General features: G+C 54.3%; 1 protein-coding gene across 1 annotated transcript in view; it reads right to left on the bottom strand.

Moving 5' to 3' along the window:
• Positions 1-24,418, bottom strand: part of LOC144731187 (plasma membrane calcium-transporting ATPase 2-like) — a 53,343-nt gene that overhangs the window by 25,787 nt on the left and 3,138 nt on the right. Inside the window, 15 exon segments of the mRNA XM_078612158.1 lie at positions 375-566; positions 1,972-2,078; positions 2,648-2,735; positions 3,468-3,647; positions 3,921-4,155; positions 4,698-4,939; positions 5,535-5,654; positions 6,964-7,086; positions 7,450-7,664; positions 9,795-9,903; positions 9,905-9,972; positions 15,565-15,615; positions 16,442-16,576; positions 23,054-23,179; positions 23,947-24,204. Coding sequence (XP_078468284.1) covers positions 375-566; positions 1,972-2,078; positions 2,648-2,735; positions 3,468-3,647; positions 3,921-4,155; positions 4,698-4,939; positions 5,535-5,654; positions 6,964-7,086; positions 7,450-7,664; positions 9,795-9,903; positions 9,905-9,972; positions 15,565-15,615; positions 16,442-16,576; positions 23,054-23,179; positions 23,947-24,204 — 2,249 coding nt within the window.

Genomic DNA, 24,418 nt, shown 5'->3' with positions numbered 1-24,418 from the left:
GCAGCAGTAGTAGTAGTCTCTGTAGCAGCAGAAGTAGTGGTATCTGTAGCAGCAGGAGTAGTGGTATCTGTAGCAGTAGCAGCAGTGGTATCTGTAGCAGTAGTAGTCTCTGTAGCAGGAGTAGCAGTAGTCTCTGTAGCAGCAGCAGCAGTGGTATCTGTAGCAGAAGCAGCAGTAGTAGTAGTCCCTGTAGCAGGAGTTGTCGTGGTATCTGTAGCAGTCACAGCAGTAGTAGTAGTATCTGTAGTAGCAGTAGTCGTGGTATCTGCAGCAGCAGTAGGAGTCTGTAGCAGCCGCAACAGTGGTCTCTGTAGCAGCAGTAGCAGCAGTTGTCGTGAGTGCAGCATGGAGCCCCCCCCCCCCCCCGCCCCCACCTGCGTGATGCAGGCCCCGGTGAAGGCGACGATGACGGCCACCACGTTGACCGTGAGCTGGAACTGCAGGAACTTGGAGATGCTGTCGTAGACGTTGCGCCCCCACATCACCGCCTTCACGATGGAGCTGAAGTTGTCGTCCGTCAGGATGATGTCCGACGCCTCCTTGGCCACATCCGTGCCCGCGATGCCCTGCGGAGTGGGCGGGCCGGCGAGTGGGTGAGAACGAACAAGTGAGTGGATGAGTGGGTCAGTAGGCGAGCGAGTGGGTGAGCGAGTGGATGCGTGAGTGAGTGAGTGAGTGGGCGAGCAGGTGAATGGATGAGAGGGAGCAAGTGAGTGGGTGGGTGGGCGAGTGAGTGGGTGAGTGAGTGGATGAGCGAGTGAGTGAGTGAGTGGGTGGGTAAGAGCGCGAGCGAGTGGGTGATTGAGTGGGCGATTGCGTGAATGATTGAGCAAGCGAGTGAGTTGGTAGACAGACATGTGAGTGAGAGAAAGGGAGAGTGAGGTTGTTTATAAATGAGGGAGTGAGCATGGTACGTGATTCATTGGGTAAATGGGTGAATGAGTCAGTGGATGAGTGAGTAGGCTATTGAGTGGGTGATTGAGTGAGTGTGTGCGTGAGTGAGTGAGTGCATGAGCAAGTGAGCGAGTTTGTATACAGACATGTGAGTGAGCAAGTTAATGAGTGGGTGAATGTGTAATAAAGGACTCTTCAGACGGTGTAGGTCTCCGTTGTCCTTTATTCGGGTTCTTGTCTCTCTCGCCCCTGCGGCGTCCTCACTCAGACCCGCACCTCCTCCACCGTGCACTCTGCAACCACACCGCTGCTCCGCTCCGCAGCCACACCGCTGCCCTGCTTTGCAGCCACACCGCTGCTCCGCTCTGCAGCCACACTGCTGCTCTTTGTGCCCCGCACACTCTGCTAGCTCTTCACACCCGGCTAGCTTCCCACACTCCACTAGCTCTCCTCCCCTAGCTCGACTCCACTAACTCTATCCCACTAGCTCTGCTGTGCCCCACGTACACCACTGGCCGACAATGCCGTGGCCTCCCACCACGTGGCAAATGGCGCCACCCTCTCGCCACTGCCCAGCGTGGCCTCCCCCTATTTCCACTCCTTCCCAACTCCCAGATCGCTTCCGGTTCTCCCCCTAAATCCTCTCTCTCACGTGACCCTGACTCCTCCTTCTCCTCACGTGACCCAGACTCCGCCCCCTCTTTCCTTGCTCGTATTACAAATGAGTGAGTGGATCAATGGGCGGTGCGGTGTTTGTGTGGTGGTGGTGCCGTGTGGGTAAGCGGGGTGGGGTATGGTGTGGGTGTGCGGTGTGGGTGTGCAGGGGTGGGTGTGGTGTGGGTGTGGTGTGCGGTTGTGCGGTATGGGTGTGTAAGTGTGTGTGTACGGCAAGTTGGCACAGTAGGGGGCACAGGTGGTGCATCGGCCAATCATCTCAGTCAGTCGACCCATTGCATCTGGGTCTGCCCCGTGACCTCCTGCCAGCGGGCGTGGTGACGTCACTGCCACTTAGTTGCGAATGGCGGTTGTCGTTGTTGTGTATCTGTGTGTATGTATGTGCGTGTGTGCAGTGGTCACCATGGCGAAGCCGACGTCGGCCTTCTTGAGTGCGGGGCCGTCGTTGGTGCCATCCCCGGTCACCGCCACCACCTGGCGCTGCTCCCCGGTCTGGCTGTCGATGATCCCTGTCGCCACGGCAACCGCACCACCACAACCGGTGCCAACACAACCGCATCAGCGCTACACACAGCGTGAGTATAACGGACAGCTGTGTGTGTGAGTCTGTGTGTGTAGCTGTGTGGGGAGCGGTAGTGTAGCGGTTAGCGCGCTGCGCTATGAACCTGGCGACCCGGGTTCGATTCCCGCTCACGGCTAACACCAGTGACGATTATCTGAACCGGTCCTGGGCCTCCCCTAGGTCGACTCAGCCTTAAATGAGTACCTGGTGCGGTGTGTAAACATCGCCACTGGGAAGACAAAGGCGGTCGGGCGTGGTGCTGGCCACCCACCCCCTCGTGTACCGTTCTGGCCTTCATAGGTGCTCGCTAACAGCACTTGCCCCTACAGTCTGTTAAGGCTATACGGGGGATCTTTATCTTTGTAGCTGTGTGTGTGTGTAGCTGTGTGTGTGTGTAGCTGTGTGTGTGAGTCTGTGTGTGTATCTGTGTGTGTAGCTGTGTGTGTGTAGCTGTGTGTCGCCGCGTGTGTGTAGCCGTGTGTGTGTAGCCGTGTGTGTGTGTGTGTAGCTGCGTACCCTTGACGAGTGTGTGTTTGTCCGTGGGCGAGGACCGCGCCAGAACGCGCAACTTGGGCCACACCTTGTCCAAGCGCTCCTGCTCAATCTGAGACACAAAGACAAAGATCCCCCGTATGGACTTCACAGTCTGTTGGGGCACCCCACACCCTCACGCTCACAGCAGCCGCCATTCGATTATGCTAGGAGCACCTTGAGGCCACATGAAGTGTCGAAGGCTCGCTGGCAGGAGGTCACGGGGCAGACCCAGGTGCTATGGGTTAACCGACTGAGATGACTGACCGATGCACCACCAGTGCCCCCTACTGTGCCAACTTGCCGCATCTTAGCCACCAGGCGCTCCGCTCGTTGTTGCGAGCGCCACACCTCCGCTCTCCATTGTTGCTAGAGGGCGACTGCCTCCAACTACCCGATAGCGTCCTTCATGAGCCTCCTCCTCCTACACAGAGGCCGATCTTGACACTGCTGGTACCGGTCATCGGCAAGTCCACTCAAAACCACATCCTCCTGTACCACATCAGCTCCATCTCTTCTCTAGGCTGTGTCACGCTTGTTTAGCCCCCTCTATCCAGCCAAACAATAGCTACTTGGCATCAACTCGCCTGACTGGGCATGTGGGCTCCGTGACCCAGCCAACGCAGCCTGGTCTGCTGGAGGAGCTCACCGATGGGACAGTGTCCAGATCTTTCAAGGATCTGTGAGCTCCTCACACAATCCGGCCTGCTCGTCATACACCACCCCCAGCACCCCAGCGAGCTCCTGTCTCCCCCCCCCCGCCCGCCCTTCAGCCTTACCCCCCACCCCCCGCCTCCCCGCCCACCTCCCCGCGTTCGTTGCGGATTCGCCGGTTGAAGTCCTTGCCCTCGATACACAGGAAGTCTTCGCCGGGCGCCAAGATGCCGCACTTGATGGCGATGGCGCGCGCCGTGTTGATGTTGTCGCCTGTCACCATGCGCACCGTGATGCCCGCACGCTGGCACATCCGGATCGCGTCCGGCACCTGGCACGGGACGGAGGGGGCGGGTGGGGCGGTGGATCGGTAAGCGGGTCAGCGGGTGGGTGGGCGAGCGAGACTTAGTGGGTGGGCAGGTGGGTGTGCGAGTGGTCGGGTGGGTAGGCGAGAGGGTGGATGGGCGAGCGGATGGGCGGGCGAGCGGGCGGGCGTGCGGGCGAGCGGGTGGAGCGGGCGAGCGGGCGGTAGGGTGTGTGGGGATGGTCGACAATGGGCGGGTCGCGGAGAGGTGGGGGTTGCGGCGGCTTCTGCGGCAGTCACCTCCGGGCGCACGGGGTCCTCGATGCCGACGACGGCCACGCAGGTGAGCTCGCAGACGATGGACGCCTCGTCTTCCCAGCTGGGCTCGGTACCCTGCGGGAAGTCACGGAGCGCCAGGCAGATGGTGCGCAGGCCGTCGTTGGCCATGGGCTCGATGACGCGGCGAGCCATCTCCTCACGCTCGCGCGCCTTGAACGGGCCCGGGGAGCCACTCGCGTCCAGGATCTGCGTGCACCTAGCCGGGCACCGCCGCCGAGAGGAAACGGGGGAGAGTGGTTAGGTGAAGGTGGAGGCGATGGTGATGGGAGCGTGATGATGGCAATCTGCGTGCATCTAGCCGAGCACCGGTACCGGCCCGCGGCCTGTTAGGAACCGGGCCGCACGGCAGGAGGCGAGCGCCGAGTCCGAGCGTGGCCCCTGCCCCCTCTATTGTTTCATTATTCACCACTTCCGTCCGGGCCTCCTTCCCGCACTGCGCACTTGTCTCCGTCACCGTTTTGGTGAGCCCACAAGCTGCTAACCCCGAGCCAAAATGAGTAAAAAGCAAACGTCGCTGGAGAGCTTCTTTGAAAAGTGGGAAAGACCCAATGATGACCCCCCACCCGGGTCCATGAAAAAAATGTCTTCCACGAAACCGGTCCCTGGTGCCAAAAATGTTTGGGAACCACTGTATTAGACACTGATGGAGAAGGCGTGGGTGATGGTGGGGGTGTGTGGAGGAGGTGTGAAGAGCAGCAGCAGGAGGAGGAGCAGGAGCAGGAGGAGGTGAGGGCTCACTTCTTGAGGAGGATCTCGGAAGCCCCCTTGCTGTAGAGACGGTATCCCCCTTCGGGCGTGCGCAGGACGGTGCTCATGGACTTGCGCGCCGAGTTGAAGGTGTAGACCTTGAAGAGGTGCTCCTCCGTCACCTCGTCCCGCACCGCCTGGTAGTCTCGCTTCAGCTCCAGCAGCAGCCCCAGCAGCGAGCACTCCGTCTTGTTCCCCACCTGCCGCGGCAGCCCCCCCTCGCGCTCGGGGGGCTGAGGGGGGAGAGGGATTTGGGGGAGAGTGAAGGAGGGGAGATTGGATGGAGGGAGTCGAAGCGATGGAAAAATGGGTGGGTGTTGTCACACAGAGTGAGTGAGGGAGTGAGTGAGGCATGGAGTGAGTGAACAAGTGAGCGAGTGAGGGATGGAGTGAGTGACGGAGTGAGGGAGTAACTGAGTGCGTGAGGGAGTAATGTCGGGAGAGAGTGATGTCGGGAGGGAGTGATGTCAGGAGGGAGCGAGTGAATGTGGGAGTGAGTGAATGTGGGAGTGAGTGAGTGAGTGAGGGAGTAACTGAGTGAGTGAGAGAGTGATGTCGGGAGGGAGTGATGTCGGGAGGGAGTGAGTGAGTGAGGGAGTGAGCGAGCGAGGGAGTGAGTGAGTAGGTGAGGCATGGAGTGAGTGAGCAAGTGAGCGAGTGAGGGATGGAGTGAGTAACTGAGTGAGTGAGGGAGTGATGTCGGGAGTGAGTGAGTGAGAAATGGAGTGAGTGAGCAAGTGAGCGAGCGAGTGAATGCGTGAGGGAGTGAGTGCATGAGTGAGGGATGTGGAGGTGGAGTGAGCGAGTGAGGGGCAGCAGCAGCAGCACCAGGATCTTGGTGGTGTAGGCCGAGTTGACGGCCACGCCGGTGGTCAGCGTGTCCAGCGTGGACGCCGCCACCTCCTCCGCAGCGGGGATCTTCTTGTGGTGCTTGCCCCCAATAAACAGCTGCACGCACGTACAGACACGTACACACACACAAGCACGCACAGACACGTACACACACACACAAGCATGCCCACACGTACGAGATATGGCGCAGTTGTGGAGAGAGTGGAGAAGCTTCGGTACCTGGGCAATGTGCTTATGACCAGCTCCGGTTTGGCAGCCAAGGTCTCACTCTGAATCAGTCGAGCGGCATTATTTGTTAATCGGCTGCATAACGCTGCTATGTGGAAGCTGCCTGGTCTGTCGTTCCGCACAAAGTTTCGTGTCTTCTCGGTCACAGTCATGCCCCTCCCTTCTCTATGCGTGCAAAACGTGGTACCCCCTAAAGCAGGGGTCGGCAACCAAAATAACAAAAAGAGCCATTTCTTTCCAATTCGGTACAAAATTCAGTATTTCAAGAGCCGCAATGCATCTATGTACATACGTACATATCGTCAAGAAGCAGCCCGTAAAGAGCCGCATGCGGCTCCGGAGCCGTAGGTTGCCGACCCCTGCCCTAAAGGGACATCTGCGCTGGTTTGAAACCTTCAGACTGGTCTACCTATGATCCATCCTAGGTTTAACCAAATTGGATTGTGTGAGGAGCTTACAGCTCCATCAGTAAGCTACCCTGGTAGACGATGCTGTGTTGGCTGGGTCATGTAGCCCGCATGCCCAAGCAGCTTCTGTTTGGCTGGATAGAGGGAGCTAAATGGGCACGGCATGATCTAGAGAAGAGATGGAGTGATGCGGTACAGGAGGATGTGGAGCTGAGTGGACTTGCCGATGGCTGGTACCAGTGGTGTAAAGATTGGCCTCTATGGAGGAGGCTCGTGAAGGACGCTACTGGGTAGTTGAAGGCAGTCGACCTCCAGCAACAGCGGAGGGCAAAGGAGCGACGTTCACAACAACGAGCGGAGCGCAGGCTGGATAAAATGCAGTTGCCACAGTAGGGGGCACCGCTGGTGCATTTGCCAGTCATCTCAGTCAGTCAACCCATGGCACCTCGGTCTGTCCCGTGACCTTCTGCCAGTGAGCTTTCGACACGTCACATAGCCTCAGCCTGGCGCAAGCGCCGTAGCGACGTCACCATCACTTCATGGCGGTCGTTGTTATTGGTGAGCATAGTGGTCAGCGAGGCTCGCCTGCATGGCCATCCTACGATTAGTGGTGAGTGTGGTGGTGGTGAGCGTGGTGGTAAGCGTGGTGGTGAGCGTGGTGGTGGTGGTGAGCGTGGTGGTAGTGGTGAGCGTGGTGGTGGTGGTGAGCATGGTGGTGGTGAGCGTGGTGGTGACGAGCTTGGTGGTGAACGAGGTGGTTAGCGGCTGACCTGCACGGCCGTCATGCGGTTGGTGGTGAGCGTCCCCGTCTTGTCAGAGCAAATGGCCGTGGCGTTGCCCATCGTCTCGCACGCGTCCAGGTGCCGCACCAGGTTGTTGTCCTTCATCATTTTCTGTCGTTACAGCAACGCGGAGGAGGAGCAGCAGCGCAACCGGGACGGTCGTCACGGCGATGCGCAAAGAACGGCCCACTCATACCTTCCCCTCACATCCTCCCACAATACACCTCACCGCTAGAGCAGCCCTCCCTCTCCCACAATGCACCTCACCGCTAGAGCAGCCCTCCCTCTCCCACATTGTACCTCACCGCTAGCACAGCCACCCCCCTCTCTGTCTCCCACAATACACCTCAACGCGTACGGCACCCCGTCTCCCACCACACACCTCAATGCCGCCCCCTCTCCGTCTCCCACAATGCACCTTACCACGAGCGCCAAACCCCCCCCCCCAATATTTTGCGGGTTCCCACAATGCACCTTGACGGAGTAGGCAAGGGCAATGGTGACGGCAAGGGGCAGCCCCTCGGGCACGGCCACGACGAGCACGGTGACGCCGATGATGAAGAACTTGACGAAGTACTGCACGTAGACCGGCGTGCACTCGGCCAGCCAGGGCAGGCCCTGCACCCAGAAGGTGTCGATCACGAAGTAGAGCACCAGGATCACCACGGTGATGGCCGACATCACCAGACCTGCGTGCGGTGGTGGGGGTCGGTGGTGGGGGGTCGGGGGGTTACGTGGCGGTGGGGAGCGGTTCACGACGCAGCCGTCGCACAGCCCCCGGCAAGTCACCCGTGGCTCCAACGCACCGCTCACTGTGGCGGGCATCTCCCCCTACTCCCCTCTCTCCCCCCCCCCCATCTCCCCCCTCTCCCCAACCCCTCTCCTCAACCCCTCTCCCCAACCCCTCTCCCCAACCCCTCTCCCCCCCGCCTCCCTCCAACTCCCCCCATCTCCCGCCCATCTTCCTCCATCTCCACCAGTCTCTCTCCACGTCTCCTTGTCTCTCCCCCCGGCCGATCTGCACCGCGAGCTTGGTGAGCTTCCCCTGCAGCACCGACTTCTCTCCATCGCCCCTACCCCCCTCCCCCCATCTCTCCCTGTCTCTCTACATCTCCCCCCATCTCTCACAGTATCTCACAGTCTCTTCCAGTATCTCACAATCTCTCCTGGTCTCTCTACATCTCCCCCCATCTCCCCCATCTCTCACAGTCTCTCACAGTCTCTTCCAGTATCTCACAATCTCTCCTGGTCTCTCTACATCTCCCCCCATCTCCCCATCTCTCAGTCTCTCACAGTCTCTCACAGTCTCTCACAGTATCTCACAATCTCTCCTGGTCTCTCTACATCTCCCCCCATCTCTCACAGTCTCTCACAGTATCTCACAATCTCTCCTGGTCTCTCTACATCTCCCCCCATCCCCCCCATCTCTCACAGTCTCTCACAGTCTCTCACAGTCTCTCACAATCTCTCCTGGTCTCTCTACATCTCCCCCCATCTCCCCCCATCTCTCACAGTCTTTCACAGTCTCCTCCAGTATCTCACAATCTCTCCTGGTCTCTCTACATCTCCCCCCATATCCCCCCATCTCTCACAGTCTCTCACAATCTCTCCTGGTCTCTCTACATCTCCCCCCCCCATCTCCCCCCATCTCTCACAGTCTCTTCCAGTATCTCACAATCTCTCCTGGTCTCTCTACATCTCCCCCCATCTCCCCCCATCTCTCACAGTATCTCACAATCTCTCCTGGTCTCTCTACATCTCCCCCATCTCTCACAGTCTCTCACAGTCTCTTCCAGTATCTCACAATCTCTCCTGGTCTCTCTACATCTCCCCCCATATCCCCCCATCTCTCACAGTCTCTCACAATCTCTCCTGGTCTCTCTACATCTCCCCCCCCCATCTCCCCCCATCTCTCACAGTCTCTTCCAGTATCTCACAATCTCTCCTGGTCTCTCTACATCTCCCCCCATATCCCCCCATCTCTCACAGTCTCTCACAATCTCTCCTGGTCTCTCTACATCTCCCCCCATCTCCCCCCATCTCTCACAGTATCTCACAATCTCTCCTGGTCTCTCTACATCTCCCCCCATCTCCCCCCATCTCTCACAGTCTCTCACAGTCTCTCACAGTCTCTCACAATCTCTCCTGGTCTTTCTACATCTCCCCCATCTCTCACAGTCTCTCACAGTCTCTTCCAGTATCTCACAATCTCTCCTGGTCTCTCTACATCTCCCCCCATCTCCCCCCATCTCTCACAGTATCTCATAATCTCTCCTGGTCTCTCTACATCTCCCCCATCTCTCACAGTCTCTCACAGTCTCTTCCAGTATCTCACAATCTCTCCTGGTCTCTCTACATCTCCCCCCATCTCGCACAGTCTCTCACAGTCTCTTCCAGTATCTCACAATCTCTCCTGGTCTCTCGACATCTCCCCCCATCTCCCCCCCCATCTCTCAGTCTCTCACAATCTCTCCTGGCCTCTCTACATCTCCCCCATCTCCCCCCATCTCTAAGTCTCTCACAGTCTCTTCCAGTATCTCACAATTTATCCTGGTCTCTCTACATCTCCCCCCATCTCTCACAGTCTTTCACAGTCTCTCACAATCTCTCCTGGTCTCTCTACATCTCCCCCCCAATCTCCCCCCATCTCTCACAGTCTCTCAGTCTCTTCCAGTATCTCACAATTTCTCCTGGTCTCTCTAAATCTCCCTCCATCTCTCCCCATCTCCCCCAGTAAATCTCCAAATCCCCCCGTCCCTCTCCATCTCTCCCAGTCTCTCTCCATATCGCCCAGCCTCCCCCTTCCCCCCCGATCTCACCGGCCTTGCCAATCTGCACCGCGAGCTTGGTGAGCTTCCCCTGCAGCACCGACTTCTCCTTCTTGGGTGGCGATGGCTTCTTCTTGCGAGCCGCCTCCTCCCCCTCCCCCCTCCCCCTTCTCCGCCCCCTTCAGCGGCTCCATCTCCATCTCCATACCGTCCACGCCGTCCGCCCTGCCTACACAGCGCCGCTCGGTGAGTGACGGGCGGTTACCGCGGTGCCGGTCGGCTACCGTGGTACTGGCCAGTGAGTTACCGTGGTGATGCTGAGTGAGTTACCGTGGTGATGCTGAGTGAGTTACCGTGGTGATGCTGAGTGAATTACCGTGGTGCTGGTTGGAAAGTTACTGGGAAGTGGTAGTGTAAAAGTGGTGGTGTAGAAGTGGCAGTGTAGAAGTGGCAGTGTAGAAGTGGCAGTGTAGAAGTGGTAGTGTAGAAGTGGCAGTGTAGAAGTGGCAGTGTAGAAGTGGCAGTGTAGAAGTGGTAGTGTAGAAGTGGTAGTGTAGAAGTGGTGGTGTAGAAGTGGTGGTGTAGAAGTGGTAGTGTAGAAGTGGTAGTGTAGAAGTGGTAGTGTAGAAGTGGTGGTGTAGAAGTGGTGGTGTAGAAGTGGTGGTGTAGAAGTGGTAGTGTAGAAGTGGCGGTGTAGAAGTGGTAGTGTAGAAGTGGCAGTGTAGAAGTGGCGGTGTAGAAGTGGTAGTGTAGAAGTGGTAGTGTAGAAGTGGTAGCGTAGAAGTGGTAGCGTAGAAGTGGTAGCGTAGAAGTGGCAGTGTAGAAGTGGCAGTGTAGAAGTGGCAGTGTAGAAGTGGCAGTGTAGAAGTGGCAGTGTAGAAGTGGTAGCGTAGAAGTGGCAGCGTAGAAGTGGTAGCGTAGAAGTGGCAGCGTAGAAGTGGTAGTGTAGAAGTGGCAGTGTAGAAGTGGTAGTGTAGAAGTGGCAGCGTAGAAGTGGTAGCGTAGAAGTGGCAGCGTAGAAGTGGTAGTGTAGAAGTGGCAGTGTAGAAGTGGTAGTGTAGAAGTAGCGGTGTAGAAGTGATAGCGTAGAAGTGGCAGCGTAGAAGTGGTAGCGTATAAGTGGTAGCGTAGAAGTGGTAGCGTAGAAGTGATAGCGTAGAAGTGGTAGTGTAGAAGTGGCAGTGTAGAAGTGGTAGTGTAGAAGTGGCAGCATAGAAGTGGTAGTGTAGAATGGTAGCGTAGAAGTGGTAGTGTAGAAGTGGCAGTGTAGAAGTGGCAGCGTATAAGTGGTAGTGTAGAAGTGGCAGCGTAGAAGTGGTAGTGTAGAAGTGGCAGTGTAGAAGTGGTAGTGTAGAAGTGGCGGTGTAAAAGTGGTAGCGTAGAAGTGGCAGCGTAGAAGTGGTAGCGTAGAAGTGGTAGCGTAGAAGTGGTAGCGTAGAAGTGGTAGCGTAGAAGTGGCAGCGTAGAAGTGGTAGCGTAGAAGTGGCAGCGTAGAAGTGGTAGTGTAGAAGTGGAAGTGTAGAAGTGGCAGTGTAGAAGTGGTAGTGTAGAAGTGGTAGTGTAGAAGTGGCAGTGTAGAAGTGGTGGTGTAGAAGTGGCGGTGTAGAAGTGGTGGTGTAGAAGTGGCGGTGTAGAAGTGGCGGTGTAGAAGTGGTAGGGTAGAAGTGGCAGCGTAGAAGTGGTAGCGTAGAAGTGGTAGCGTAGAAGTGGTAGCGTAGAATTGGCAGCGTAGAAGTGGTAGCGTAGAAGTGGTAGCGTAGAAGTGGCAGTGTAAAAGTGGCAGTGTAGAAGTGGCAGTGTAGAAGTGGTAGTGTAGAAGTGGTAGTGTAGAAGTGGTAGTGTAGAAGTGGCAGTGTAGAAGTGGCAGTGTAGAAGTGGCAGTGTAGAAGTGGCGGTGTAGAAGTGGCGGTGTAGAAGTGGTAGTGGAGAAGTGGCGGTGTAGAAGTGGTAGTGTAGAAGTAGTGGTGTAGAAGTGGTAGTGGAGAAGTGGCGCGTAGAAGTGGCGGCGTAGAAGTGGCAGCGTAGAAGTGGCAGCGTAGAAGTGGCAGTGTAGAAGTGGTAGCGTAGAAGTGGTAGTGTAGAAGTGGTAGTGTAGAAGTGGTAGCGTAGAAGTGGTAGCATAGAATTGGCAGCGTAGAAGTGGTAGCGTAGAAGTGGTAGCGTAGAAGTGGTAGCGTAGAAGTGGCAGTGTAAAAGTGGCAGTGTAGAAGTGGCAGTGTAGAAGTGGTAGTGTAGAAGTGGCAGTGTAGAAGTGGCAGTGTAGAAGTGGTAGTGTAGAAGTGGCGGTGTAGAAGTGGTAGTGTAGAAGTAGTGGTGTAGAAGTGGTAGTGGAGAAGTGGCGGCGTAGAAGTGGCGGCGTAGAAGTGGCAGCGTAGAAGTGGCAGTGTGGAAGTGGTAGTGTGGAAGTGGTAGTGTGGAAGTGGTGGTGTAGAAGTGGTGGTGTAGAAGTGGTGGTGTAGAAGTGGTGGTGTAGAAGTGGCAGTGTAGAAGTGGCGGTGTAGAAGTGGCGGTGTAGAAGTGGCGGTGTAGAAGTGGCGGTGTAGAAGTGGTAGCGTAGAAATGGCAGCGTAGAAGTGGTAGCGTAGAAGTGGTAGCGTAGAATTGGCAGCGTAGAAGTGGTAGCGTAGAAGTGGTAGCGTAGAAGTGGTAGCGTAGAAGTGGTAGCGTAGAAGTGGCAGCGTAAAAGTGGCAGTGTAGAAGTGGTAGTGTAGAAGTGGTAGTGTAGAAGTGGTAGTGTAGAAGTGGCAGTGTAGATGTGGTAGTGTAGAAGTGGTAGTGTAGAAGTGGCAGTGTAGAAGTGGCAGTGTAGAAGTGGCAGTGTAGAAGTGGTAGTGTAGAAGTGGTAGTGTAGAAGTGGCGGTGTAGAAGTGGCAGTGTAGAAGTGGCAGTGTAGAAGTGGTAGTGTAGAAGTGGCGGTGTAGAAGTGGTAGTGTAGAAGTAGTGGTGTAGAAGTGGTAGTGGAGAAGTGGCGGCGTAGAAGTGGCGGCGTAGAAGTGGCAGCGTAGAAGTGGCAGTGTGGAAGTGGTAGTGTGGAAGTGGTAGTGTGGAAGTGGTGGTGTAGAAGTGGTGGTGTAGAAGTGGTAGTGTAGAAGTGGCGGTGTAAAAGTGGTGGTGTAGAAGTGGTAGTGTAGAAGTGGCGGTGTAGAAGTGGTGGTATAGAAGTGGTAGTGTAGAAGTGGTAGCGTAGAAGTGGTAGCGTAGAAGTGGTAGTGTAGAAGTGGTGGTGTAGAAGTGGTGGTGTAGAAGTGGTGGTGTAGAAGTGGCGGTGTAAAAGTGGTAGTGTAGAAGTGGTAGCGTAGAAGTGGTAGCGTAGAAGTGGTAGTGTAGAAGTGGTAGTGTAGAAGTGGTGGTATAGAAGTGGTAGTGTAGAAGTGGCAGTGTAGAAGTGGCAGTGTAGAAGTGGCAGTGTAGAAGTGGTAGTGTAGAAGTGGCGATGTAGAAGTGGCAGTGTAGAAGTGGCAGTGTAGAAGTGGTAGTGTAGAAGTGGCGGTGTAGAAGTGGTAGTGTAGAAGTAGTGGTGTAGAAGTGGTAGTGGAGAAGTGGCGGCGTAGAAGTGGCGGCGTAGAAGTGGCAGCGTAGAAGTGGCAGTGTGGAAGTGGTAGTGTGGAAGTGGTAGTGTGGAAGTGGTGGTGTAGAAGTGGTGGTGTAGAAGTGGTAGTGTAGAAGTGGCGGTGTAAAAGTGGTGGTGTAGAAGTGGTAGTGTAGAAGTGGCGGTGTAGAAGTGGTGGTATAGAAGTGGTAGTGTAGAAGTGGTAGCGTAGAAGTGGTAGTGTAGAAGTGGTGGTGTAGAAGTGGTGGTGTAAAAGTGGTGGTGTAGAAGTGGCGGTGTAAAAGTGGTAGTGTAGAAGTGGTAGCGTAGAAGTGGTAGCGTAGAAGTGATAGTGTAGAAGTGGTAGTGTAGAAGTGGTGGTGTAGAAGTGGTAGTGTAGAAGTGGCAGTGTAGAAGTGGCAGTGTAGAAGTGGCAGTGTAGAAGTGGTAGTGTAGAAGTGGCGATGTAGAAGTGTCAGTGTAGAAGTGGCAGTGTAGAAGTGGTAGTGTAGAAGTGGCGGTGTAGAAGTGGTAGTGTAGAAGTAGTGGTGTAGAAGTGGTAGTGGAGAAGTGGCGGCGTAGAAGTGGCGGCGTAGAAGTGGCGGCGTAGAAGTGGCAGCGTAGAAGTGGCAGTGTGGAAGTGGTAGTGTGGAAGTGGTAGTGTGGAAGTGGTGGTGTAGAAGTGGTGGTGTAGAAGTGGTAGTGTAGAAGTGGCGGTGTAAAAGTGGTGGTGTAGAAGTGGTAGTGTAGAAGTGGCGGTGTAGAAGTGGTGGTATAGAAGTGGTAGTGTAGAAGTGGTAGCGTAGAAGTGGTAGTGTAGAAGTGGTGGTGTAGAAGTGGTGGTGTAGAAGTGGTGGTGTAGAAGTGGCGGTGTAAAAGTGGTAGCGTAGAAGTGGTAGCGTAGAAGTGGTAGCGTAGAAGTGGTAGCGTAGAATTGGCAGCGTAGAAGTGGTAGCGTAGAAGTGGTAGCGTAGAAGTGGTAGCGTAGAAGTGGTAGCGTAGAAGTGGCAGCGTAGAAGTGGCAGCGTAGAAGTGGCAGCGTAGAAGTGGTAGCGTAGAAGTGGTAGTGTAGAAGTGGCAGTGTAGAAGTGGTAGTGTAGAAGTGGTAGTGTAGAAGTGGCAGTGTAGAAGTGGCAGTGTAGAAGTGGTAGTGTAGAAGTGGTAGTGGAGAAGTGGTGGCGTAGAAGTGGTAGTGTAGAAGTGGTAGTGGAGAAGTGGTGGCGTAGAAGTGGCGGCGTAGAAGTGGTGGCGTAGAAGTGGCAGCGTAGAAGTGGCAGCGTGGAAGTGGTAGTGTAGAAGTGGTAGTGTAGAAATGTTTGTGTAGAAGTGGCGGTGTAGAAGTGGCAGTGTAGAAGTGGGAGTGTAAAAGTGGCGGTGTAGAAGTGGTAGTGGAGAAGTGGTAGTGTAGAAGTGGTAGTGGAGAAGTGGTAGTGTAGAAGTGGTGGCGTAGAAGTGGTGGTGTAGAAGTGGTGGTGTAGAAGTGGTAGCGTAGAAGTGGCAGCATAGAAGTGGCAGTGTAGAAGTGGTAGTGTAGAAGTGGTAGTGTAGAAGTGGTGGTGTAGAAGTGGTAGTGTAGAAGTGGTGGTGTAGAAGTGGTGGTGTAGAAGTGGTAGTGTAGAAGTGGTAGTGTAGAATTGGTAGCGTAGAAGTGGTAGTGTAGAAGTGGTAGCGTAGAAGTGGTGGTGTAGAAGTGGTAGTGTAGAAGTGGTAGTGTAGAAGTGGCAGTGTAGAAGTGGTAGCGTAGAAGTGGTGGTGTAGAAGTGGTAGTGTAGAAGTGGTAGTGTAGAAGTGGTGGTGTAGAAGTAGTGGTGTAGAAGTGGCGGCGTAGAAGTGGCGGCGTAGAAGTGGCGGCGTAGAAGTGGCGGCGTAGAAGTGGCGGCGTAGAAGTGGCGGCGTAGAAGTGGCGGCGTGGAAGTGGCAGTGTGGAAGTGGTAGTGTAGAGGTGGCAGTGTGGAAGTGTGGAAGTGGTAGTGTGGAAGTGGTAGTGTGGAAGTGGTGGTGTAGAAGTGGTAGTGTAGAAGTGGTGGTGTAGCGGGTAGCGCGCTGCGCTACAAACCCGCAACCCAAGCTCGAATCCCGCTCACGGCCAACACCAGTGACGATTATCTGAACTGGTCCTGGGCCTCCCCAAGGTCGACTCAGCCTAAAATGTATACCTGGTGCAGTGTGTAAACATCGCGACTGGGGAGACAAAGGCGGTCGGGTTTGGTGCTGCCCATCCAGCCCCTTGTGTGCCGTGCCGGCCTTTACGAGCGCTGCTCGCTACCAGTAGTGCGACAGGGGTGCGAGTACCTTTGATGCGGCCTGCCTCGGCCGCTGCGGCTGATGCATCCTGCTTCTTGCCTGGAGGACAGAGGGTTAGGATATGGAGATCAAGGTCAAGAGGAGAGGGTGGGAGGATGTGTGGGGATCATGGTAGCGTTTATATATTGGCTGTGAGCGCGAATCGAACTCGGGCCACAGTATAGTTCGCTAACCGCTTTGCTACTGCGCACCCTACAGAGGCACGCACACATGAACCCCCATACACGCGCCCACAACCGCTGATTACCACTAAGTGGAGCTGATGTCACCGCTTTTGCCAGGCTAGATGCGGTGTGTAGTGGTGCCATGTGCAGTGCTCCTATGTATAGTGGTGTATAGTGGTGTGTGGTGGTGTGTAGTGGTGTGTAGTGGTGTGTGGTGGTGTGTCGTGGTGTGTGGTGGTGTGTCGTGGTGTGTCGTGGTGTGTGGTGGCGTGTGGTCGTGTGTGGTCGTGTCTGGTGGTGTATAGTGGTCTGTGGTGGCGTGGTGGCGTGTGGTGGCGTGTGGTGGCGTGTGGCGGCGTGTGGCGGCGTGTGGCGGCGTGTGGCGGCGTGTAGTGAAGTCTGGTGGTGTGTGGTGGTGTGTGGTGGTGTGTGGTGGTGTGTGGTGGTGTGGTGGTGTGTGGTGGTGTGTGGCGGTGTGTGGCGGTGTGTGGCGGTGTGTAGTGAAGTCTGGTGGTGTGTGGTGGTGTGTGGTGGTGTGTAGTGGTGTGTAGTGGTGTGTAGTGGTGTGTGGTGGTGTGTGGTGGTGTGTGGTGGTGTGTGTGGTGGTGTGTGTGGTGGTGTGTCGTGGTGTGTGGTGGTGGTGTGTAGTGGAGGCGTGCATGGTGCCCCCCCCCCCCCGTGCCCACCCCCCCTGTGCCCACCCTTCTTGTCCTTCTCCTTGCTCTTGCTCTCCTCCTCGCTGCTGGCGCCCAGCAGCGTGAATATGATGCCAGTCTGGGAGTTGACGCCCACGGCCGACACCAGCATCTTGCCCGACCCCTCCATCACGTGCGTGCCTGCGGGGCCGGCAGTCACCGTGACGTTGTTACCTCGTCACCTTGGACACCGCGGAGCAGCCTCCGAGGTCACCACAAACGTCGTTTCTCCTTCGTCGGGTGACGTCGCACATACTGCAGGGGGCAGCACTTGCCCAGCCCCCCCGGCGAGAGGAGCGCTCGGCACGTCCCAGTCAACGCGATGCGTACACATGTAAAGAGGTCAGTGTGAGTCTACTGGTCTCTGTGTGAGTCTACGGGTCCCTGTGCGGGTCTCAGTGTAGATCTCTGTGTGCGTGTGTGGGTGTCTGTGTTTGAGTGAAGGGGGCGTGGGAGCGAGGCGGTGAGGTGTGGGAAGCGGTAAGTCCCAGACTACTTTGGGCTCGCCTTCCCTTCAACCGGAATCGAGGAGTGGTAGATGTGGTTACCTATGCCCCTACCGAAGACGAACATACGTGGAGGGATGCAGGCAAGGCTGATGAGAGTCAGATGGCTTTAATGACCTCTTGTCACAGGTGCTAGCTAAAGTGGCCCCTCGGGATAAAGTCATCCTGTTGGGCGACTTCAATGTCCGAGTTGGTCATGATGCTGGCACCTGGTCTGGAGTAATTAGAAGGCATGGGCCACATCAGCTCAATACCAACGGTAGGAGGCTGCAATATTTTTATGCAGCCCATGTGCTTGTAATTACCAACACACTGTTCCTGCATCGGCGCATCCACACAACATCATGGATGCATGCCGGGTCCAAGCGTGAACGTATACTGGACTACACAGCGGATGCGGACCCATGTCCTTGACACCGGGACCTACCGTGGAGCTGATCTGCCCACTGACAATCGACTTGTCATCTGTAAGATGCGCCTGCCATTCTTCCATTCCCGTGGTGGGTGGACACCCAGGACCCCATTCAAACCCTTAGTGGCCTGGTCTCAGCTAGCTGATGAAAGTTGCAAGCAAGAATTGAATCATCGCTTGCGGCTGAGGTTGGCATCGTCCCCCACTCCTCCAAATGTCATGGGGAAATGGGCGAGGTTTAGGACTGTGGCTCATGCAGCTACAATGGCTGCTTTGGGTACACTGTCCAGACCCCCCCAGAGATCCTGGCTGACAGAGGATGTGTTCATTCAGGCTGGCTGATAAAAAGCGACAGGCCCACTCGCATCGTCTACAGCAGGGGTCCTCAAACTTTTTAAACAGGGGGCCAGTTCACTGTCCCTCAGACCGTTGGAGGGCCGGACTATAGTTAAAAAAAACTATGAACACATTCCTATGCACACTGCATATATCTTATTTTGAAGTGAACAAACAAAACGGGAACAAATACAATATTTAAAATGAAGAACAAGTAAAGTTAAATCAACAAACTTGCCAGTATTTCAATGGGAACTATGGGCCTGCTTTTGGCTAATAAGATGGTCAATGTCCGGTTCCATATTTGTCACTGCTAGTCGTAACAAGTGATGCAAGTGTGCATCCGTTAGTCTAGATATGGTTGTAGATTTCAAATGTTTCATTCTGGAAAAAGTCTGTTCACAGACATAAGTGCTGCCAAAGATGGTTGCCATTTTGAGTGCATGGTTCCTGAGATGAGGATATGTCTCAGAGGGGAGAGATGCATAGAAATTATGAAGGCTGCTTGACTTAAATGCGTCTTTCAGAGAGTCACAATTCTGCTGTTCAGCCAGTTCCATTTGGTAAATTGTATCCACATTTTCAATGTCAATAGAAAATGGGTTACGGAAAAGCTGTATGTCCTGTTCATGGAGATGAAGCTCTTTAAATCTAAATTGGAACTCCTTTTGCAATGTTTCCAGTGAATCCACACATGTTTTGTTTGGGAATGCAACCAATGGTTTTTCCGCTAACCGATTTTGAGTTGTGGGGAGATGGCAGAAGTTTTCCTCCTTCACTTGTTTGATGAGGAGGCCTAATTTTACTTCAAATGCTTTGACATGTGATTGCATATCACATATGAGCTTCCCCTTTCCTTGAAGTTGCACATTGAAACTGTTGAGTAGCTCTGTTACATCTGTCAGAAAGGCAAGGTGCCATTTCCATTCTGCATCATTGAGCTCTGGTACTTCTTTGTTTTTTGAAAGCATAAAAGCTGTAATCTGTGGAAGTAAGTCATAGAAACATTTCAAAACTCTCCCTCGACTCAGCCAACGGACTTCTGTGTGGTACAGAACATCTTCATAGTCAACATTTAGCTCAGACAGAAATTCCTGAAATTGTGGTTGAGTGCATGAGCTCTAATGAAGTTAACAGAGTCCCACTTCAGTGATTTACTACACAGCGCTTGTTGGTGGATGAGGCAGTGTATGGCTATTGGATGAGAATGGTTATGTTTGTCCATCTCTTGGTTAATGCGAGCAATTACTCCTTTCTTAGACCCCACCATGCTAGGAGCACCATCAGTTGTCACACTGGCTAGTTTAGCCCAGTTCAGCTCCAAACCATTCACAGTTTGGCAAACCTTTTCATAGATATCCTCTCCTGTAGTTGTTCCTTTTATGCTTTGCAGTGCAGCAAGCTCTTCTATGACTTCGAAATAGTCATTTGTCCCACGAATAAAAATTAGAAGTTGTGCAAAATCACGAACATCATTGCTTTCGTCGAGTGACAAGGAAAAATAGGAAAGTTTTATTGTGGAGTTTTGCAAATGCTGATGCAAATTGTCTACCATTTCTTCAATCCTCCGTGTAATTGTAGGTCCTGAAAGACTCACTGTACTAAATAAATCGGCCTTCTCTGGACACATCTCTTTGGCAACAGAAAGAAGGCATTCTTTAACAAATTTTCCCTCCACGAATGGTCTGCCAGTGCACGCTATTAGCTTGGCAACTTGAACACCCGCTCGCAGTGATGAAATATTTAGCTGCTTCTGCTTCACACAAGTATTTTGCTGAGTTGTTAATGTATTTTTCAGTTTTAATATTTTATCTTTTCTCACTTCTCCGACCAAACAATCATATTTATCTTTATGTTGAGTTTCATAGTGTCGACGTAAATTGTATTCTTTGAACACAGACACTATATTCTGGCATATCAGACACACAGCTCTTTCCTTGTACTGCATGAAAAAGTAATCATAAGTCCACTGTTCTTTGAATATCCTACACTCCGAGTCAATTTTTCTCTTTCTTGACATCATTGTTTCCTAGGGAGTCAAAATTGCTATTAGTAAAATTCCAATATATATACAGCGCTACAAAAACAATATACCAGCAATAACTTTGCCCACACAGAGACATACAGACTGCACTGCCCATCAATGCAGTCTGATTGGGGGAACTCCGCTTTTACCCCAGGCTCACACTGGTGCGGGTGCCATTAAAAAGTTAATTACACCTGCAGTTTTGTTCACAGATCGCAGTGCGATCTGCGAACTCGCATAGGAATCTGATCGCATGGGGGAGAAGACCCATGCGATCCGATTCCACTGCAGGAAAAAAGAAGGCACATGTGCCTTTTTTCTTCCGAATCTGATGCAAGTTCAGCCATACAAGCATATGGCTGAACTCGCACTGCTCAGAGATCGCAACAGTATGAACCGGGGCTTACACAACATACAACATATAACCTCATACAACTGAATAGCAATCAGAATATAAATGCACTTACTGTCATTTAAATTGGGGTTCCTACTCCTCGGCTGTCTGTCACTGACCAGCACGGGAAAACAGCAGACAGCCCTTCCAGAGATCAGAGATCACTCTGTTATTACCCCTCTATCATTTACTCAGCACACAGGAATATCACTGGGAGTGGAGCCGAGGGGCAAGTGAGGGAGCTGAGGGAAGGAGAGCCAGTCAAGCGCAGCCAGGGGAGGGCTGGCAGCCTTAGGCCTGGGGGGCAAGTCCAGTCAATTGGCCCATTGAACCATTCACCAGCGCAGCCCGAGTGCCCACCGCCGCAGCTCAATCAGTGCCCACCGCCGCAGCTCAATCAGTGCTCACCAGCGCAGCCAAATCAGTGCTCGCCACCGCAGCCCAATCAGTGCCCACCACCGCAGCCCAATGAGTGCTCACCAGCGCAGCCCAATTAGTGCTCACCAGCGCAGCCCAATAAGTGCTCACAAGCGCAGCTAAATTAGCAATCAGTGACCATGGGCCGGATAAATGTCCTCGGTGGGCCGCATGTGGCCCGTGGGCCGTAGTTTGAGGACCCCTGGTCTACAGCATCCAACGTCAGAGAATGAGGAGGTTCGGAGAGACGTGAGGCGCTGCAAGGTTGAGTGGTGGTCGCGGGTTGCTGAGGAGATGGAGTCTGCCTCAATGGCCCGCGATCACAAATCTTTATTTAACTCCATCAAAAAAGTAACCTGCAGCATCACACCTATTACCATCACTAGGGGAAAAACGGTGATCCAATATCCGACACCCAGGAACAGGTGTGCAGATTTGCTGAGCATTTCCATAAAGTCCTGGGGGAGGGGAAATCACTCGGCATAGAAAACATCATGGGACCAAGTGGGGATGACCCTGCTGAGGCTGCGGTGTCTCAAATATTTGAAGAAGTCACCTCCTGTGAGGGGCTGGCTGAGATGCCATCTGTTGAGAAAGTACTAAAGGCGATCCAGAGTCTGAGACCAGGAAAGGCACCGCGCAGAGATGATCTCCCAAGCGAAATGCTGAGGGAGGGTGGCGTTTGTGCACAGAATGCCCTACATGACATCATAACAACAGTCTGGACCACTGGACGGGTTCCGCAGGACTGGAAGGATGCCCTGGTGGTCCCCCTCTTTAAGAAGGGGGAACGCACAGACTGTAACAACTACAGGGGAATCTCACTCCTCAGTGTGCCGGGAACGGTCCTGGCAAGGATTATTCAACATCGCCCTGCCAGGCACGCTGAGGAGAGGCTTGTGGAGCCCCAATGTGGTTTCAGGAAAGGACGGTCCTGCACATATGCCATATTTTCCGTCCGTCTCCTACAACAGAGGTGTAGGGAATTGCAATAAGACCTACATCTCTGCTTTATTGACCTGGTCAAGGCCTATGATACCATCAGTAGGCCTGGGCTCTGGGTTATTCTTCGTGCTTTCGGAGTCCCTGACCCTCTGCTCATGATCATTAAGGACCTTCCTTAATGATCATGAGCGGGGCCCGGCTAAAAACTACCTGGCCGGGAGTCGGAGCCATTCCCTGTTCACCTTGGGGAGCGACAGGGATGTCCTCTGGCTCCCACATTACTTTACATCTTTTTCGACCACGTAGTTCGTGAAGACTTTGATGGCTGTACCGGAAGAATTTCCATCTGGTACAGATACTATGGGAGGCTGACCGATGCCCGGGTGCGGTCAAGGGATGGCTCCCTATTGCTCAACCACGTTATGTATGCCGATGATCTGGTAATTGCCGCTCACTCAGAGGAGGAGTTGGAGGCGCTGCTGCTGAACCTGAAGCGTGCCACTAAGAGGTGGGGCCTTACCATCAGTCTCACCAAAACTAAGCATCTGCCTGAGTATTTTGTACCATCGGACACTCCACCCCCACAACTCCCAATTGGTGATGGGGCAGTTGTGAAGAGAGTGGAGAGTTTCCCATACCTTGGCGGTGTGCTCATGACCGGCTCCGGAGGTCTCACTCCGAATCAGTCGAGAGGCATTATTTTTTCATCTGTTGCGTAACGCTATGTGGAAGCTACCTGGTCTATCACTCTGCACGAAGCTTTAGGTCTTCTCGGCAACGGTCATTCCCTCCCTTCTCTACGCTTGCGAAACGTGGACCCCCCTAATGGAACATATTCACCAGTTAGAAACATTTAGGCTGGCCTGCCGACGATCCATCTTGGGTTTAACCAAACCTAAGAGTATGAATCCTTGCAGTCACGAAAGCTTAAAATCTAGAATTAACCAGGCTGGATTGTGTGCAGCAGGCAAGGCTGTGTTGGCTGGGTCATGTAGCCCGCATGCCTAGCCACCGCATGCCGAAATAGCTTTTGTTCGGCCGGATCGAGGGGGCTAAACGGGCGCGGCATGGGCTAGAGAAGAGATGGAGTGGTGTGGTACAGGAGGACGTGGAGCTAAGTGGACTTTCCGATGACCAGTACCAGCGGTGTCAAGATCGGCCTCTGTGGAGGAGGCTCGTGAAGAACGCTACTGGGCAGTTGGAGGCAGTCGCCCTCCAACAACAACGGAGGGCGGAGGAGCGACGCTCACAACAACGAGCGGAGCGCCGGGTGGTTAAAGCACAGCAAGTTGGCACAGTAGGCGGCACAGGTGGTGCATCAGCCAATCATCTCGGTCATCTCAGTCAGTCGACCTGTGGCACCTGGGTCTGCCCCGTGACCTCCTGCCAGTGGGCGTTCGACACTTCACGTGGCCTCAAGGTGCATATGGCCTGGCTACAAGTGTCGTGGTGACGTCACCACCACTTAGTGGCGAATGGCGGATGTTGTTGTTGTTGTCTGTGAGTCTCCCCAGTGTGGGTGTGTGTGTGTGTCTGTGTGTACAAGTCTCGCCAGTGCTGGTCTCCGTGTGTGTGTGCATACCGGAGAGCAGCATGGGGTCGCGGTCGACGGCCTTGCGCACGTGGTCCGACTCCCCGGTGAGAGAACTCTCATCGATCTTCAAGTCGTTGCTCTGGATGACCACGCCGTCAGCCGGGAGCAGGTCGCCTAGCAACCACGGCAACAGGTATAGCACCGGAGTGGGGAGGAGGTAACGTTAGTGGTGGCATCAATGAGATGGTGGTGGTGGTGGTCGCTATGGCGATGGTGTTGGTAGCGATGATGATGATGGTGGGTGTTGGTGGTGATAATGGTATTGGTACCAATGATGGTGTGAATGGTGGTAGCAACGATGGTGGTAGCAACGATGGTGGTAGCAACGATGGTGGTAGCAACGATGGTGGTAGCAACGATGGTGGTGGTAATGATCATGGTGGCAGCGATGGTGGTGGTGGTGGCAGCGATGGTGGTGGTTGTGGCTGCGATGATCAAAATCAATATCATAATCTTTATTTTGGCTGGATGAAAAACTATGAGCTATTAAGCTCTTTTTCACAGATGTCCAGATCGTGGTGGTGGTGGTGGTGGTCGTAGGAGTAGCGATGACGATTGTCATGGTTGATGGTAGTGGTGATGGTAGTGGTGATGGTTGTGGTTTTTGTGATGGTTGCGATGGTTGCGATGGTGACGATGGAAGGTAGAAATTATGTTGGTGGTGATGGTGTTGGTAGCAATGATGATGGTGGTGGCGAGGGTGGTGGTGAAGGTGATGGTGGTAGTAGTGATGGTGGTGCTGATAGTAGCAATGATGTTGGTGGTGGTGATGATGATGGTCATTGTGTTGTTGATAATGATGATGATGGTGGTGGTGGCGGTGACTGCGGTGGTGAAGTGACCGCCGCACCCCCCCCAACCCTACACCCGCCCCCTCTCACCGTACTTGACCTGTGCCACATCCCCCACCACAATGTCAGCCACGGGGATCTGGATGACCTGGCCCTGGCGGATAACGGTGAACTTCTGCTCCTGCTCAATGCGGTTCTGCAGGCCTCGGAATTGTCGCTCCTTGCTCCAGTCGTTGAAGGCCGTGACAAGCACCACGACGATGACGGAGAGGAGGATGGCCGCTCCTTCGATCCAGCCGGCCTCCGCCTCGCCCTCCTCGCCGCCGCTGCCCGCCGCATTCCCGCACGCTGCGCACGGGGACACGGAGACGGGGAGAAAAGGGGAGACATGGGGACAGTGGGACACGCACGGGGACGGGGTGACACGGGGAAGGGGGGGACACACACGGGGGGGGACACACACGGGGGGACACACACGGGGGGACACACACGGGGGGACACTCACGGGGGTACGCCCGGGGGGAGACATGGGGGGGACATATGGGGAGGCACCGAGACACAA

Source organism: Lampetra planeri, chromosome 38 (assembly GCF_965212315.1).
Source record: "Lampetra planeri chromosome 38, kcLamPlan1.2.h2, whole genome shotgun sequence".
Classification (NCBI taxonomy): domain Eukaryota; kingdom Metazoa; phylum Chordata; class Hyperoartia; order Petromyzontiformes; family Petromyzontidae; genus Lampetra; species Lampetra planeri.
The sequence above is the reverse complement of the archived record's forward strand: the minus strand, read 5'-3'. Positions and strand labels throughout refer to the sequence as shown.